The sequence below is a fragment of the Nanorana parkeri genome, unplaced genomic scaffold (assembly GCF_000935625.1).
Source record: "Nanorana parkeri isolate BGI_ZX_2015 unplaced genomic scaffold, ASM93562v1 scaffold936, whole genome shotgun sequence".
Classification (NCBI taxonomy): Eukaryota; Metazoa; Chordata; class Amphibia; order Anura; family Dicroglossidae; genus Nanorana; species Nanorana parkeri.
The window spans coordinates 136027-154396 of NW_017307204.1; the positions used below are offsets into that span (position 1 = coordinate 136027).

General features: G+C 43.1%; 1 protein-coding gene across 1 annotated transcript in view; it reads right to left on the reverse strand.

Annotated features, from left to right (window-relative positions):
- The window catches only part of LOC108795121 (Kv channel-interacting protein 1-like), a 176240-nt gene that overhangs the window by 132425 nt on the left and 25445 nt on the right, over window positions 1-18370 (reverse strand). Inside the window, exon 2 of the mRNA XM_018566314.1 lies at window positions 16691-16735. Coding sequence (XP_018421816.1) covers window positions 16691-16735 — 45 coding nt within the window. The remainder of the gene's footprint in view (window positions 1-16690; window positions 16736-18370) is intronic.

An 18370-nucleotide genomic window follows, 5' to 3' on the forward strand; every position in this document is an offset into this window, starting at 1 on the left:
CACCCCCCCCCCACCAAAACAAAAATAGCAAGGGTTATTTTAACTGCAACAGAGGAATAAGGGATCACAGTCACAGTTATGCAGTGTGTAATTAACAAAAGTGCATGAACAGAATAACAAATATTTTGGCAGGTTTTGGCAGTTCTCAAACACAATATGCATTTTAAATTCATATTTAGCAGTCTGGTCAGATTACAGCTTTAAAGTAATGTCATGAAAAACTTGAATGCTGCTATGTCTCAATTTACTTATTTACATTAGGATACAAGATATGGAGCTGCCAATCATGGTCCTGTGTAAAATTCAGATGCCACTGAACAGTTCCTGACTCTTCCTTCAAGCTCTTTCTTCTTTGCCTTGCGTCTCGGCTGTGCAAAATGTATAGCAGGGAGGATACAGGGAGCCCCCCACTACAGTACACAAAAAAGAAAGGGATATCACAGCTGTGAATGATTTTACTTTGGGACTGGGTGGGATCCTATCAGATCTATGTGCCTGTTTTGTTGTCAATAGCTCTAGTGTGTTGTGATGGGTCACATTTAGAGTAGCACAGGTCAGTTGTAAAATGTGCCAGTAAGGAACCCTATGAACCAGCCCTGCAGATTCCCTAGCAAAGTAACATATAGTATTTTGTTTTACTGCCTTACAAGTTTTGCCTTGTATTGGCTTATATCAGTGACATAACAACCGGGGGAGGTGAAGTTGCAGGTTCCCCCGGGCGCAGATATTGGGGGGGGCGCCAGCCCCAGAAAAAACAACAAGGCAGCACAGCCTACACAAGTGCACATCAGGCAAATCATGTGGCCGCGCAGGTGCAGAGAGGAGTTTTCTGATCAGAGAGACCCGCTTCTGACTGTGCTGCTGCAGTGTACCCGGCACAGAACTGTAAGGAGTTCTGCTGCATATCGGGGGGAGTGATCCCTGCTGCATGACGGGGGAGATCTAATGCATGTCGGGGGATGTGTTGCCTGTAGGGGGATCTGTTGCCGCAACAGCATTATGGGTGCCCTCAAAGGGCCAGGGTCTATGGTGGGCTGTGCTGACTATTAGGTGGCTGTGCAGATTCTCAGGTTACAGTGCAGGTTATATGGTGAGCTGTGCGGACTCTAAGGTGGGCTATGCAGGGTCTATGGTCGCCTATGTGGGGTCTTTGGTGGGCTGTGTGGACTCTCAGGTGGCTGTGTAAGGTCTTTGGTGGGCTGTGCGGACTCTCAGGTGGGCTGTGCAGGTTTTTATGGTGCGTTGTGTGGACTCTGAGATAGCTGTGCTAATTTTATGGTGGGCTGTGTGTTCTCCGAGGTTCTATGGTGGGCTGTGCGGGGTCTATGGGTGGCTGTGTGGACTCTCAGGTGACTGTGTATGTTGTATTAGGGATGTCCCGATACCGATGCTAGTACCAGTATCAGGGCCAATACAGTGCATTTTCAGAAGTACCTGTACTCCTGAAAATGCCCCGATGCATAGATCAGATACCGGCCCTTTACATTTTTTTAACTAGCTTCGGCTATTGACCCCATAGCCCCTACCCCGGAATACCTCTCAGTCTCCACCAAACACAGGCTACCTCTCCGCTCAGACCTCTCTGGACGGAAGTGTGACAGCATGGCGGGGGGGGGGGGGGGGGTCGCTGGAGCTGTGAAATCCCCCGCTGCCCCCCTCCCCCCTGTACATTAGCTGCTGCTGCTCCTCCGTGTCCATCCTTTTCAACTTGATGAAACTGTTTGCTTTTGGTGATTATATCACAAAGTGTGAGATGTCCGTGCTCCTTATGTGTAATGCAATCACCCGACGTACACAGCAGTTTTCACTCTCATTGAAAGAAAATAATGTCCGTTCAGTGTGCTCACAGGGGAGAAGAGGAGAGAAGCTGTAAATCTTTCCTTCACACATAATGGACCTTCTCTTCTTTCATTGAGAGGGAAAACTTCTGTGTATGTCTGGTGAGGGCATTATTATTAAACACATAAGGAGCATGATTAGAGGTCTAAAAGATCCCTAATGTCCCCTTAAAGAGAACCCGTCACCTCCAATGCACGCAGCACTGGTGAGAAACTGCCCTAAAATCATTAGTCTGTATTGTTTTAGAAAAAATGTCACATGTACCTTTAAGAAAAAGTAGCGTAATTGGTATCGGCAAGTACCTGAGGGACAGTATTTGTACTTGGTCTTGAAAAAGTGGTATCGGGACATCCCTAGGTTCTATGGTGGGCTGTATGAACTCTCAGGGGGTCTGTGGTAGGCTGTGCGGACTTTCAGGTGACTGTGCTGACTTTCAGGTGGGCTGTGCGATGGGCTATGCAGACTCTCAGGTGGCTGTGCAGGCTCTGTGTGGGGTCTGTGGTGCGCTGTGCAGCATCCCAGATGGCTGTGCAGATTCTATGGTGGGCTGTGCAGAGTTTCAGGTGGTTATGCAAGGTCTAAGGTGGGCTGTGCGGACTCTAAGGTGGCTGTGCAGGTTCTATGGTGGGCTGTTTGGGGTATGTGGAAGGCTGTGCGGAACCTCAGGTGGCTGTGCAGGTTCTATGGTGGGCTATGCTGACTCTCAGGTGGCAGTGCAGGTTCTATGGTGGGCTGTGCAGACTCTCAGGTTGGCTGTGCGGGGTCTATGGTGGGCTGCATGGACTCTCAGGTGGCTGTGCAGGTTTTATGGTGCACTGTGCAGACTCTCAGGTAGCTGTGCGGAGTCTATGGTGGGCTGTGTGGATTCTCAGGTGGCTGTGCAGGTTCTATGGTGGGCTGTGCAGGATCTGTGGTGGACTGTGCAGACTCTCAGGTGACTGTGTAGGTTCTCTGGTGTGCTGTGCGAACTCTCAGGGGGTCTGTGGTAGGCTGTGCCGACTCTCAGTTGGGCTATGCAGACTCTCAGGTGGCTGTGCGGGTTCTATGGTGGGCTGTGCGGGGTCTATGGTAGGCTGCGTGTAATTTCTGTGAGTAAATATAGTTCTGGGGGTGCTATGCAGCGGAGAACATGCCTGTTAAGTTCTCCATGAAAATGGTAACTGATTGTTAAGATATGCTGATAATGGTTCCACCACTCACTAGTCACTGATCGAAACCTAATTTATGCACAAATCAGTAAAAAGGATTGTCCCAGCTGGCAGTGACAAAGCCAGATGAAGTCATCAAAACTTTACTACACGAATCCATAATATGTACAGTAGTTAAGTCCTGCTGTGAATATTTATTTACTACCCCTATTATTTGTTTTTCTGGAATACTGTGGGATCATAGTTACATAGTTACATAGTTACATAGTATTTGAGGTTGAATAAAGACATTAGTCCATCAAGTCCAACCTATTAGGATCTCATTCTAGGAGTACCCGTACCCCTGTATATTACGGTCCCTTAAGAAATCGTCCAAAAGTTTCTTGAACAATTCCACATTATTTGCTGAAATCACCGCCTGTGGCAGTGAGTTCCAGACCCTAACTGATCTTACTGTGAAGAACCCCCTTCGCCCCTTGTGCTGGAATTTTTTTTCCATCAATTTTAGGTGATGGCCTCTAGTTTTTGTAACGGAGTTAATTTTAAACAGTTTATCGCTAATGTTGCTACCAAATAAAAAGGAAACCTGTGAAGATAAACATATGGGAGCTTCCACTGCCGACTTGCTGGCCAATTGTATTAGACTTACATTTAATATGGAGAAAAAAACATTTAATAACATGGAGAAAAAACATTTTATTGCACAGGCCAGTATTTTTTGTTTTTGACTATTCCCCAACATCAGAGTTAATCAATTCAACAATCAGGAAACAATGGAATATTCTACAATACAATTAAAAGATTGGGGACAGGGTAAAACATTTTTTAATGACTTCTTTTTAAAACTGTTACATTTATGGAATATGGTAACTACAAATGAACAGAGTAACCCAAACAGAAAAAGATTGGTTGTTAAGACATAGGATGGAAGGTCATGGCAGATACGGTATTTTTGACTTTCCTAATTAAATGACTGAATTAAATGAGAATATATTAGTGGACAATTAGAGTTGGCAAGTGTGAGTTTGTATTACCTGAAAAATACTATACATGGCTTCTTCCATTTAAACCAATGCAAACTATACTACATAGGTAAAATAAAGCGCTTACATAAGAGGGTTATGAGGTTGGCTCTTTCTTCCATCGAATTCCCAACAACAGACCCCACGTGAACTTACAGGGATCTATATCATTGAGCCAACCTCAAAACCCTCTCATGTAAGTGCACAGACCACTCTTCATCTATTCACTCCTATCCCTAGCTGCCATATTGCACTTGGTTGTGGCACTCCTTCTCTCTTTTTTTCTTTTTTATTTCTTGGGACTCTGTATTACATTTTTGTTTCGTTATTTGTGCCGAAGATACTGACTTTACTTTGAGCTTGCTGAAGTTAAACTTACCTTTTGTGTTTTCTGTCTTTGACTGCCTTGAAGAGGACAAATAAAAACTTTTGTTTGATGGAAAAGCTCTGTAAGCTTCCTAACTTTACAATATATACAGTATGTGTGTGTATATATATATACAGTACATCTCTGCAACACATGCACATTTTCCCGTGTTTTATCCTGTTTTAAGACCCTAGAAGTACAGAAAAATACCTGTTGATCTGCCAGAAATGACTCCGCTCCTAATTTTCTACTGTGTGCTGACAACAAACAGCATTTTGTGTACTTAATGTACTTAAGTCAGCCCCTTAAAGATTTGTTTTTTATTTTGCTGAACCATTAAATCCACCGCTTCACAAAACAGGAACTCATTGTTCTGTAGTCCAAGAACTGTGATGGGGTAATTACACTGTTTCAGGCAGGACAAAGGACAGCTCTTAATTTCTGACATGATCGACAATTTTTTTGCACTTATTTAAAAGATATAATATATATGTACACACACACACAAATGTACTTTTTCTTATTTTTCGAAACTTTATTGAAATGTCACAAAATAACATTTTATTCAACTCTATGCACCGTAGTGCAGTGCAATGCATTGTAGTATGATGCTATTTATTTATTACAGATATATTTAAAGCGGTGACAATTTACCCAAAGCTTTTACATAGGGCACATTCACATCAGTCGCTGCCCTCAAAGAGCTTACAATCTAAGGTCCCTGTTGCACACACAGGGTCAATTTAGACAGGAGCCTTCCAGCATGTCTTTTGGAGTGTAGGCGGAAACTGGAATAACTGGTGGAAATCCATGCAAGCACAGGGATAACATGCAAACTCCTTGCAGGTAGTGCGCATGCACTGTGTAAAAATGTAACCTGTCTTACTTTTTCAGCACACACCAATGCAGCATGTTTGTGTGAACTGAAACAATAGGACATCAGGCAAATTGCCTTGTCTATGTCTAATGCATCCGAATAGGACTGGTGTGAACAAGCCCGAGTTGCAAGGCTAGGACCCTTGATACAATTCTTTCAATAAACACTGCCTGCATAGTGTTTGCATATTCTCCTCATGTTTGTGTTGTTCATTTAGGTTTTCCAACTTTCTGCCACAGCCCAAAAATGTACTGACAATTTTAATGACAGCTGACTAGATGGGACCTAATCGGAATTTTGTGACACAGCAACCAATTTTCGGTAGAAAATTCAACACACAGACATAATTAGATTGTTGTCCTTACCATAAAATCTTTTGAAGTCCTTTGAAAGATACAGGGATTCTGAAACAGTAGGGTTATATGCTGCCACCTTCAGGAGGTTTGGACTGACAAACAGAAAAACCCCTCCTTTAATCGTGATGCTTCAGTTTTGTGAGAAAGCAGTGGAGGGGTAGGACCTATTTCCCACAATGGACTTGGAGACAAATTAAAAATTTTACAGTAAGTACAAAAATCTTACCTTTTTGTCCATTGAAGGACACAGGAATTTGGAAACATTTGCGATGTCAAAAAGCAGTTGAACTGACGGGTGAGCATCAGCCACTATTCAGGAGCCTTATGCAACAACCCATACGGACCAATGCACAAATCTAAATGAGATAAGGTGAAGGTGAACTGCAAATGACCCAGGAGAAGTCACAGAGGATTAACCTGATGCCAAGACCAGGACAAGAAATGCCACCAAAGGGAATGACTACCTCAAAGGTCACTAAGTCCACACCAGCAGATGGCGTAATATAACTACCTGAACAGCGAGCCCAGACCAACAACAGGAATGGTCAACACAGGGCAAACTGGAAGGTTTCCCAGCCTCACAACAGATCCCTAAGGGAAAATTGAGCAACAGATCCACAAGCTGAAGCCACCGGGTCTAAAGCTAGCCCTGCACTATGCAAATTTTACACAGTAGGTGCCGCTGTCAGCACTCTTTCAGCCGGCATCTCTCAATCAGCTGATTGAAGGAACCGGTCAGAAAATCATTCGAATGAACAGAGCAGTCAGCCAATCAGCTCTGTTCAGGTACAATGAAGACAGTGGCAGATTCCTCAATCAACGCTCGTAAGTGTTGATGGAGGAGTCCATTATATTTTCTTTGTTCAGCCCGCAGGTTGAATTAAAAAAATATTACAGTATATGGCCAGCTTTAGGATGACAAATTGCCAACTAAAAGACAAAAGACTTAAGCTGTGACCCTTGGCATCAGGGAACAAAGGATCCAAGAATGAGTAGCAATATCTAGCACAACCATCCAGTCTCGTATGGGATAATCAATCTAGAGAACCATCCAGCATAATACACCATGGGATGATCGAGGACCTAAGGTGTTTGGTGACAGCTCCAATGGGACCACTATAAACTCAGAGAAACTGACAAACAAGGGGTACAAGAAATACCCCCATCAAAATAGACAGAAGTGGGAAGACAACCACCCCATGCTATTGTAGCAACAACAGAAAACTGTGGGATGAGCAGACCTGTCCACAAAGACACCTGGCATTGTCCCTAGAACCTAACAGGGAAAATTCTATGCAGGATATAGCAGTATAAAGTCCTCTGACCCTTTCTGATCCAGCGACGCGCCCAAAGCCATGGAGAAAGGCAGAGGAAACTTATCAAGGGAGCTAACAATGATCACCAAATTACGGATAGAAGCAGGGTAGATATTTTGAGGATCTAAAGGCTGTGAACAAGAGTACCCTCAGTTGCATGCCATCTCCCACAGGGAATGTCAGCAGCAATCCAAAGGAACACCAAGCCCTCCAGCGATTGTTTCTTTCTACCATGCAGAATATAAATCACACCCAAGTACGCAAAGCTTTGTTCACAGAATGGAGACTACAAGAGAGTCCCAGGAGCCATGCAGTAGAGGATAACATCCTCAACATCATCCAGTGTAGGGACCAGGTTACTAACCCTTTCACAGTGAGAATTTTCAAACCCTGCCATAGTAAAGGTCTTACAGCACCAAAGTAATGTCCAACTGAGTCCAGGTCAAAGGGCCCACTCACAACAAGAGCCTCATTGAAGTAGGCACTGACTGCTCTGGGAACATGGACTCCCAGAGGATAGCCCTGATATAGCCCTGATATCTAACCCATAGACCATAAGAGACTGAGGTTTCATATCAGGAACCATTAGATTCATAGAGACTCAAGTCCAGACTCCTAGATACCAAGGGGAAGTCTAAGGAAGACAGAGGGTCAACAAGACAAGTGGAAACGATGTAAAAAGGGTAAGCCCCCAGTACCTTACTAGCTCCTAAATGTGAAGAAGGGGGGAGTACTTAGAATCTTAGGGAAGATTCTATTACCGTGTTTCCCAGAAAATAAGACACTGTCTTATATTTTTTTGGCTAAAAAAAAACACAATAGGTCTTATTTTTGGGGTAGGTCTTATTTTTTTTTTTTATGTACAACAATCCAAAATTAATGCAAATCCAAATACAAATGAAATCATCCAAAATGGCAAAGTTAAGAATAGGGTGATCAGGGCAATCAGGGGTGTCATACCTTTCCAAGAGCAATGTGGTAACCAATCGCTGGCCAGAATGAGCGAAGTGCGCTTACACTATCGGTTCCTCACAGACGGTTTGCATTTGGTATCACTCCGCCTGTGACAGGAGCCGGCGCAATAGAGGAAGCATTGGCTTATGCGGCTCTGCTCCCTCCGATGCCGCCTCACTTCCTCTAGCGCTGGCTTCGTTGGCACCACTGATTCTCTCCCGTGGCTCTTCAAGTTTCCCCTTACGGCTCCACCGGCCCTGGGAAAGGTCACAACTAGGTCTTATTTTTGGGGTAGGTTTTATATTTTAGCAATTCCCAAAAATAGTACTAGGTCTTATTTTCGGGGTAGGTCTTATTTTTTGGGGAAACAGGGTAGCCCAGAGGGAGCAGAGTGCTTCACTGAGGATCTATGCTTGTCAGCCTGGTTTGTTGGTGACCAACTTTTACCAATGCTAGACATCTGTAAGGCTCCAACCAGTGGAAAGGAGTTTGGCCCATCAAGAGACTCTGGCTATCAGAGTCAAGAAAACTGCCACTCTGACTGCCTTTAGGCAATCCCTTAAGACTCATCTTTTCAGGGAAGCATATCCCACCTCAACCTAACCACTGAACTATCACTTTCTCAAACAATTCATCCCCACACAACTACCTCCTCACAACTACCTGTATCACTTGCCCTTCCCATTTAGATTGTAAGCCCTCACGGGCAGGGCCCTCCATACCATCTTGTCTTGAATTGTATTGTTACTGTAACGTCTTCCTTATATTGTAAAGCGCTGCGCAAACTGTTGGCGCTAAATCCTGTAGTATTATAATAATAATAATAATAATAACTGACCCTTTTTAAGGAAGGTCGATTAGGGTTCCACAATAAGGATGGGGAAAAAAGGCAATGGGAAGAAAAGGCAATTAGGCAGACATAAGGTCCAGTGGTGCCAACAACTACAAGTGCCCTCAGAACACTCGGGAGTCAAGACCCTGCTAGGGGAGGGAGCAGTGGAAACTGGTCCCAGCTGACTGTACAGCTCAGAAGGTCCTAATGGAGAAAGGGAATACTGAGGAACAATATTTTCTGAGGGTACATCATTTTATTGGAAAACTCTTGTAAACAATAACTGCTGAGGGCAAGTTCTTATTAAAACATGAACAGGAACACGTGGCGAGAAACTCGACTGACTCAGACGCTTCCTCTCCTCAGCCCCGGGCTGACTCTGACTTGTTTGTCAATGGGGATGATATCACAGTTCCCCAGGGGGAAATTCTGTTCCATCGCTACTTCTCCTTATTGCCGATGAAATCGGAGGTGGAGGGCATGTTCTCCCACCTCGAGGTCGCTCATCGCCAGGACATGTCGGAACTGCGAGAGATCTTGGCCAAATTTCATCAGCGCCTTGAGGAGATGGAATCTACAACTACTTCATTGTCCACTACTGTTAAACAACTTCAGGATACTGTTGGCTCACAACATCTTTTCATTCAGTATTAATGCCTTCAATTACACGATCAGGAGGACCACCACTGTCGCAAAAATATCAGACTTAGGGGTATCCCTGAAGCTACAGGTATGTTTGATCTTCAGTCATCTTCCCCTGTTAATGTACCAGATCCACCATCACACATTACTTTCCTCTTTTGACCCTGTCATCACAGAGGAGATTACAAAGCTTTTCTCTGACACCCACCTCACTATTTGCCCCCTGGACCCTGTTCCCCCACCACTACTTCGGTCACTCTCTTACTCACATTTTCAATCTTTCACTCTCCACGGGCATCTTTCCCTCCCCTTTAAATAAATTTGCTCACCCAAATAATCCTCGCTGGACCCTTCCAACCTCAACAATCTCAGAGCAATCTCCTTCCTCCCATTCACTTACAAACTCCTATAGAACGCCTTATCTACAGCCGCATGAGCCGCCACCTTGCTGATAACAACCTTCTCAACCCCTTACAATCCGGCTCCCGACCCCTTACAATCTGGCTTTCGTCCCCTACACTCCACTGAAACCACCCTCCTAAAACTCACTATTGACTTACTAACTTCTAAAAACAATGGCTTCTGCTCCTTACTCTTGCTATTAGACCTTTCTGCTGCTTTTGACACTGTTGACTACCTGCTCCTCCTCAAAAAAACTCTACTCGCTTGGCCTACATGACTCTGCTCTCTCATGGTTCTCCCCCTACCTATCTAAGCGCTCCTTTAGTGCCACATACAAATCTAACTCCTCCCCTCCTCTTTCTCTTTCTGTAGGGGTCCCCCAAGGCTTTGTCCTTGGAACTCTTCTCTATCTACACTTCCTCCCTTGGTCAGTTAATAACCTCATGTAGCTTCCAATACCATCTCTATGCCGATGACACTCAAATATATATTTTTTACTCCACAACTCATCCCCTCAGTGTCCTTGCGTGTCACTAATCTACTAACTGACATATCAGTCTGGATGTCACAACACTTCTTAAAACTCAACCTTTCAAAAACTGAGCTCATGATATTTCCTTCTGACCGTGCACCTTCCCCCAGCTTTTCCCTTGAGATTGATAACACAACTATCCAACCCTCCCCCATGCCAAGGTGCTTGGTGTCATCCTCGACTTGGACCTCACCTTTCTTCTCCATATCCACTCACTATCCAAATCCTGCCGCCTTCACTTTCGCAACATCTCCAAAATACGCCACTTCCTCACCAATGAAACCGCAAACCACTCACTTGTTATCTCTTGTTATTGGCCTACCTCTACACAGGTTATCCCCCCTTCAATCTATCATGAATGCTGCTACTAGACTCATTCACCTAACCAACCGCTAAGTGTCTGCAACCCCCCTCTGCTAATCCCTCCACTGGCTTCCAATAGCCCAAAGGATACAATTCAAAATATTAACCACTTAAAAAGTCATCCACAACACTGCCCCTGGATATATCTTAAACCTTGTCTCAACGTATCAGCCTAACCGTCCCCTCTGCTCTTCAAACGACCTCCTGCTTTCCAGCTCCCTTGTCAACTCCTCCCATGCTCGCCTCCAGGAATTCCGTAGAGTCTCTTCCATCCTCTGGAACTCTTTACCCCAACCTGTCCGTTTTATCTCCCACTCTGACTGCCTTTAGGTGATCCCTAAAGACTCATCCCACCTCAAACTAACCACTCAACCATCACATTCTCAAATAATTCATCACCACACAGCTGCCTCCTCATGTGTCACTTGCCGCTCCATTTTAGATTGTAAGCCCTCATGGGCAGGGCCCTCCTTACCATCTTGTCTTGAACTGTATTGTGATTGAATGTCTTCCCTATATTGTAAAGCACTGCACAAACTGTTGGCGCTATATAAATCCTGTATTATAATATTGATAATAATAATAATCTCAAACCAACAGTCTTGGGCATGTTCAACATGCTTCCTGGGAATTCCCCTACACATCACCTTGAAAGCGATACGGTTCAAGGAGTGCCAGGCTTTCTTAACCCTAATTTGCAACAATCCAGGGATGTCTTTATGCAGGGTGCATTTTTATCAACAAAAGGTGGAGATCCTGGCAAAAGCGAGGGATAGAGGTCAGATTGACTTTGATGGCACCCAGGTTACACTATTTCCTGACCTCTCCCATAGGACCTTGGCCCGTCGTAGAGCTCTTCACCCCCTGACAACACGTAGAAGGCATTTGACCACATGTGTTGGGTGTTCCTCAAGGGTTTGTTGCTCCATATGGAATTCCCTAAAGAGTTTACTGATAGGGTCATGGCCCTGTATGTGGAGCCCTAATCAAGGGTACGGGTAAATGGGGTGTTATCACTTTTACAGATCCATAATGGGACCGGACAGGGGTGCCTCTTGTCTCCATTATTGTACATATTGGTAATGGAGCTCTTGACCAATGCAATTAGGGGAAATGCTTCTATACAGAGATCTTGAATTGGTTCTCCAGTTCATAAAATGGGGGTGTATGCCGATGACCTCCTGCTTTATTTATCAATTACGGTGGTGGGTATTTCTTATTTGTTGCAGGAATTCAAGCTTTTTGGGGATCTCTCTAATTACCAGGTAAATCTTCAGAAAAGCGAGCTCTTGGACGTTTCCTTACTTGAGGCTGATAGGGAGTGTATGTGTTCCTTTCCCTTTACATGGAAATCTGTCTACATTACTATTTGGGTGTGTATATACCTTGCAATTTGTGGAATCTCTACTCACTTAACTACGCTCCCTTTTTAAGAAATTTAGAGGATCCCCTTTGCTCCTGGGTGAACATACATAACACGTGGTTCGGCAGAATTGCATTGAACAAAATGCATTTGCTCACACGTTGCCTATACCTGTTCCAAACTCTCCCATGAGTTATTTCAGTTGCCTTTTTTTGCCACCTGAAAATGGCTGTATTGTGATATATTTGGAAAGGGAAAAAGTCTAGGCTGTGGTATGGCATTTTGATAAAGAAAAAGGAACATGAATGGGGCTGCCCTCCCATACATTGAGAGGTATTATAGGGCAACGCATTTATCCCATATTGTCTAATGGTTAATATGCATGCATGACCTAGGTCTCTGGGTCTTGCTTAAGTGAGACCTATCTCTCCTATGCCCTTAGCGAATCTTCCCTTACTCCCGAACCCCTCTGCTTTACCCTTTTTCCTCCCTTTGGTGTTGAAAGTTTGGAAATCAACTGTGCTGATGTATGGGTTATCCACCACTCATGGCCCTTCCACACCTGTTTTGGACCACCCCTCTTTCCCTCCGGGTTGTGTTGTATCTACCTTTTTTATGCTGGCGCTTACCTGAGCCCTTGTATGTTTACCAACGCCTAGTAATGGGACAGTGAAATCTCTTGCCCAGCTTTTTCACCCTAAAGCCCCTCCACGTGGAACTTTGTTTCCGTACTTTCAGTTACGATATTTTATAGCGACCGTGTCTCGAGAACGACAAATCCATAGACCCCTTACTCAATTTCAATCACTTTGCACTTCCTATGATACGCCTGCTCATCTTGTTTCCCTTCTCAACGGGTCCTTGATCTCCACTGATTTCTCAAGATCATTGTATTTCATGTCAGCCTGGGAGAGAGAGTTGAATGTGGCTCTTACCAACGAGGATAGGACCAAATACTTTTGTCTTACTCATAAACTGTGTATGGCTTCCTCTGTTCAGGAAAGTAACTCAAATTCATTCCGAGAACTCTGCCTTCTGTTGGAGATGCCAAACCAATTTAGACACTACGTTTCATATATGGTGGCGCTATCCCTGGATCCAACCATTTTGGCAAACAGTCTCACAAATCTGTTTAAAGGTTACTGCCAAAGCTATCATCTTGACTCCAAAAATGGCTTTACTGTCCATTCTCCCGGGTTCCATTTCTAAAGTGAAGAAATCCCTTCTTTGATGTTTTTATAATTGCGGCTAGAGCCCTAATTCGTAGATATTGGAACTCTACATTTGTTCCCTCGATACAGGAATGGTCTACAGCAATGGGTCAATTGATGAGGTCAGAAGAACTGATAGCTCAGCACACTGACTGCTATGATATCTTTATGACCTGATGGGTACCGTAGTTGTTGTTCCTTAACTCGAAGGATTACAGAGCTCTGACATGAGCCCTTCTTTTTTCCCCTCTTCATGACATGCTCATGCGTACTTTTGTGGGAACCATGTGGTTTTCTTAAGCATTGAGCAGACACCTCTTCCCTTCTTTCTCTCACTGCTCCATTCTTTGTTTTTTTATCCTCCCTATATTGTGCAGTCTTTATGTCTTACTCCTCCCGGAGGCCTCACGACAGAACCATCCCTACTACTCGAACTTTACTCTGATTGCCCCATATGGTTTCTATAGCAGTTATGCCGACTCCATGGATTGCCTGGTATCCCAATTTGTCCTTTTATTTTTGTTAGTATTTTACCTATGTGTAAATTATTGTACTGTCTGATATATGGGGTTTGACTGCTATTATCATCGTATTACTCCTGGCATGTGGGGTCTTGTTTACGGCGACTTTGTGAATAATTGCACTGTTATCTGTTTCTCTTTATATTCTCTTTGCTCTGATATGTTTGCCAGAGGTGTTAGCAAATCTCTGGCTTACAGGCTGAGCAGGTGTTAGACTCAAAGGATCTGCAAGTATGCACTGGAGTTTAATCCATTTGACAGATCAGAGGTATTGCCAACACAGGACAGAGGGCCAAAGCAGTTAACTCAAACTGGGATATAAATGGGGAATCCAACTTTCTACCAGTGAAGTCCACAAAGGTAAGCACACTTCGACCCTTCTAGTGGTTTTTGTGTTAACATGGATCATGGGAGCATACTTATTTGCCATGAACCAACAGTCAATACCGTCTCAAAGGAAAAATGCTCTAACTAGGAATGTTCAGATACCAGTCTTGATACTTGGCATTTTCACGAGAACTACCAGGGTTGCAGAGGTTTCAGCTGGGACCTGGCTCTGGTGCTCCACCACTGTCCTGAAATCATTAGTTTGTATTGTTTTAGAAAAACTGATAGTAAACAAAAATGTATCAGTACTTGTATCTGTGAGTACTTGGACAAGTATCAGTACTTGTGCTTAAAAAAAGGAGCATCCCTTATATATATTTATTGTTAAATAAAATCATAAATTAAAACAGGGATGCACAAATCCCAGGAGCTCCGTATGCTCCTTACAAATGGCAGCTGCCTCCTAACTTTTGAGTTTTTCTCTAGTCTAGTCTTGGAGCTGGAAAAGTATCTGTACATGTACTTGTAATTGTACCAAGTACAGTACTTGGTATCTGAACATCCCTAGCTCTAGCACATTCTCAGGTGATACTCAGGGCCTCTAAGGGTGTTTCCAGTATTCATAGAGGACATCATCAAACACTGGGTTTAATGGCAAGGCATTTTCAGCAGTAGGAGCCATAAAAGACCCAAGACTTATATTGCAGGCTAATCCGCCAAATGCAAGGTGATACGCACTACATCAATACGTTTTGAAACAACCACTTGTATATCAGTCAAGTGCGGGAGACTGTGTTGACCCAAAACTAGCCTCCCCAACTGTTGGGATTTTGAATCTGAATCTGAATCTGAGTCAGAGACATACTTACTCAGGGATAATGCCGCAGTGTGCTTAAGACCTCTATAGACCGAATGATCCAGTAGCTTGGAACAAACAGCTAGGAAGTGCCCAGTAGACATGTGGGAGGCCTCTACACTGCCCAACGGATCTGAAACAGACTGCAAATGAAGATGCTATACCAGTAAGGGTCCAGGTTCCAGATTACAGGTGTAGGTTTTATCTGGGGTTACTGGGTAAATGTCCATAGTACCATTAAGAGAGCAGGGCTGAAGTCACCCACAAAATTGTCCTTTGTGTGCGTTTGAAAGGAAAGCAACAAGTCCAAAGTGAGGCAAGGCCTCAGTTACTCACAAACCTGGGCAGCTGTTGCCAATGAGCGTTTCAGGTAGCCTGGAGGTGACCGAGTCATTGCAGGTGGGCAGTGGAACAGAACAGGACATCCACTTGGAGCTTCACGAGCAGAAGCATCAGAAGAATTATGTTTCCTTTAGGCTGAATGGAATAAAAGAGAGTGAGCATTTGGCACTTCACCTAGCAAATTAAATAAGCATTTAATCTCCCAGCCTTAACCCTTACTGTGGTGAAGATGGCGGAGGTGGGAAATTTGAAAAATGGCACCCAATAGTACCAGCTGTGAGGTAGCTGCCAGTGCTTTAGCCTGACCAGCTTTACCCACTGGGTGAACCTTCAGAGATAGGGTCACACCAGAGGCTGTACTACGGGTCTGGACCCAAAAAATGGCCTGTGGCTAACTAACATAGTTCACAAAGGTCAGGAAAATGCCACAATGCAGAGCCCAGACCCTGAAGGTCACATTCCAGGTTCGCCTTGCCACATCCAGAGGCATACTCACAGTGAATCTTCAGAGACAAGGTTACACATGAGGCTGTGCCATGTCTCTAGGTCTGAAAAGCACCACAATGCAGAGTCCAATGCACAAAAGTCACATTCCAGACTAACCCCACAATTTTCCAGGCCAGTGGGGTCCAGGTACTGCTTCCAAAGCTGATGCTAAGTATACACTGATCCAGATAGCTGCTATGTAGAGTCCAGTGGTGTGAAAATCTTGAATTATGTCACAAGAAATAAATAAATATATATATATATAATGTATATATTTATTTATTAGCAGCATACCAAGCATCTTAACTGAAAGCAAAAAACTATAGTTAGACTTTGTTCAACAAAACTGAGGAAAAAGAATCCAACCTCTAGCACATTAGCAAAAAATTGAGACAAAACAGTTAGAAGGATTATATGGGAGCAAGCCTTCAACATTTTTTTCTATTTTTTTCTATTTGCCAGTGTCCAATCCTCCTGCAGGTGGCATATAACAGATTTAGATTTCCTAAATGTATGTCCTTCAATAGACGATAAAGAAAAGGCCATTTTCTTTTAAAACCTCCACGACTTGGCCTAAACTTTATGCCATTAGACTTACAGATGACATTTTGTCTGATGTACAGTGCTATTTTTCTTGGGGTATATGCAGTATGTAAATATAAGCATATGTTATTTTGTTTCACACATATTTTTCTCACACAATAGTAATCCACGTATGAAGCTTTATGATGATGATTTAACTGATTTTCATGTTTAATGCAGCTGTATGATGGTGTCCTGAAGTGGATGTAGACCAATAAGGATCTACTTTGTATAATGCAACATAAAAAGCTTTTGCACAGCAATGAATTCATACAAATGGTTTCCATAGATTATGTGGTGATTCTGATGCCAATGCTTAAGCCAGCAAGTCAGAAATAGAAAAATCCAATACCTGACTTATTTTGTCGAGGAGCGTAGTCCATAACATACAGCTGACCTGTAAAAGAAATAATGTATAGTAGAAAGTTCTCATATTTAGTATAGAACCACGTGTTCCGGTATAGCCAAGACATTTGTCACGTGCATTTCAAAAATGGGAGGGGGGCCAATGTTAAACCAAGCAAACATTCATTTGGATTTTTAACAGCCCTATTGAAAATATTTAAAAACATGCATGCAATATTTAATTCTGTTGTTACTTGTTTAATGTAATTCAAAAGATTTGCTAAGCTTATTACTATCAAATATCCTAGCATGGCTCTAAATATGGGGCACTCATCAATGCAATATGAAGTTGTAAGAATTTGAGAGATGGTTACAAACAAATCATCCAAAATCAGTTTGGCACTTTGCCCAATATACTTCCCTAATAGTTTTCACCAGGTTTGAATCTACTGTACTTTCTATTTTTGCTTTGTTTTTTAATTTTTGTTTTTCACAAGATCATTACAATGTGTGCTATTTATCAATTAAATTATTAACCAATCAGATCATGGAAGGTAAATTGAGGTAACCTTCAAAATTAATGTAATGAATTTTAATAAAATTGATGCATTCAGGGCTAGAAGCTCCGAAGTAAAAAGATGTGGGGTATATTTTTTTAATCATTTGGTGACAGGGAGTTTGTTCATTTTACATAAATGTTTTTGTTTCTTTTTAACCAGGTGTCAAATGTTTTTGTTAAAATAAATTCCTCTTATTCCCAAGCAACATTTTTGAGGAAACAATGGGTGAAAAAATGCTCATTAACAAACTGTTTTGGTGACATAATTTGATGTGACTGCTCAGTGGCATACAAGCAGGTATTGACACAAGATAGTAGCTAGACAGTATGTACACAGCTTGGTTAGGCTACAATATAAGCAGGAAAGATGAGGAAGATTTTATCCTGGAATAAACATTAGAGTGTATTATTTGAGAGACAGTAGCCACAAATTTGTGTCGGAGCACTAAAATAGGCCACAAACTTTGTGACACAAAACAGGATATACCTACAGCAAACTCAGAGAGCCCTGAATCCTAGGTGGTGCTGAGGACAACACTGTCCTTAACAATCTCACCTCTCCTAAGTACAACTCTAGGAGTGTTGGAGGGTAATATGTACCCATTAAAGCCTGTCCCGTTTATCTGTATTCCTACTTTGCTTCTTGCTGCCTCACAGGGGTTTAGGCAGTAGGCAAAGGATCCTGCTGGCCTTGAAAAAGCAACAGGTCCTCCTGCTGCTGTGCCTGCAGTGCCAGTCTGTGTGTACTCCAGGAGGGACATGAACAAAGATTTCTAAAAAAATTGAGCTCATTTCAGATGTGTAAATTAGGGACAACTTAGACAATAGACAATATAATTATTAGTTTTAACATAAGACACAGGAGAGTGAAACATGTAGATACCGCTAAAAATCTTAATTTAAAAAAAGCCTCCTTTAATAAGCTGCACACTTTACTAGACAATACTAACTGGGGCTATTAATATTTACAAAGAACACAGAGGAGAAGTGGTAGTGCTTTAGAGTGTGTTAAAAGAGATCTATGAGGTGAGTGCTTTTCACTCACCTCATAGTTCTAGCCGACCTGAAGTCGTGATCCGCTTCCACTGCGGCGTCTCAGTATACCGCGAGCAGCAGCTCGCGGTATAC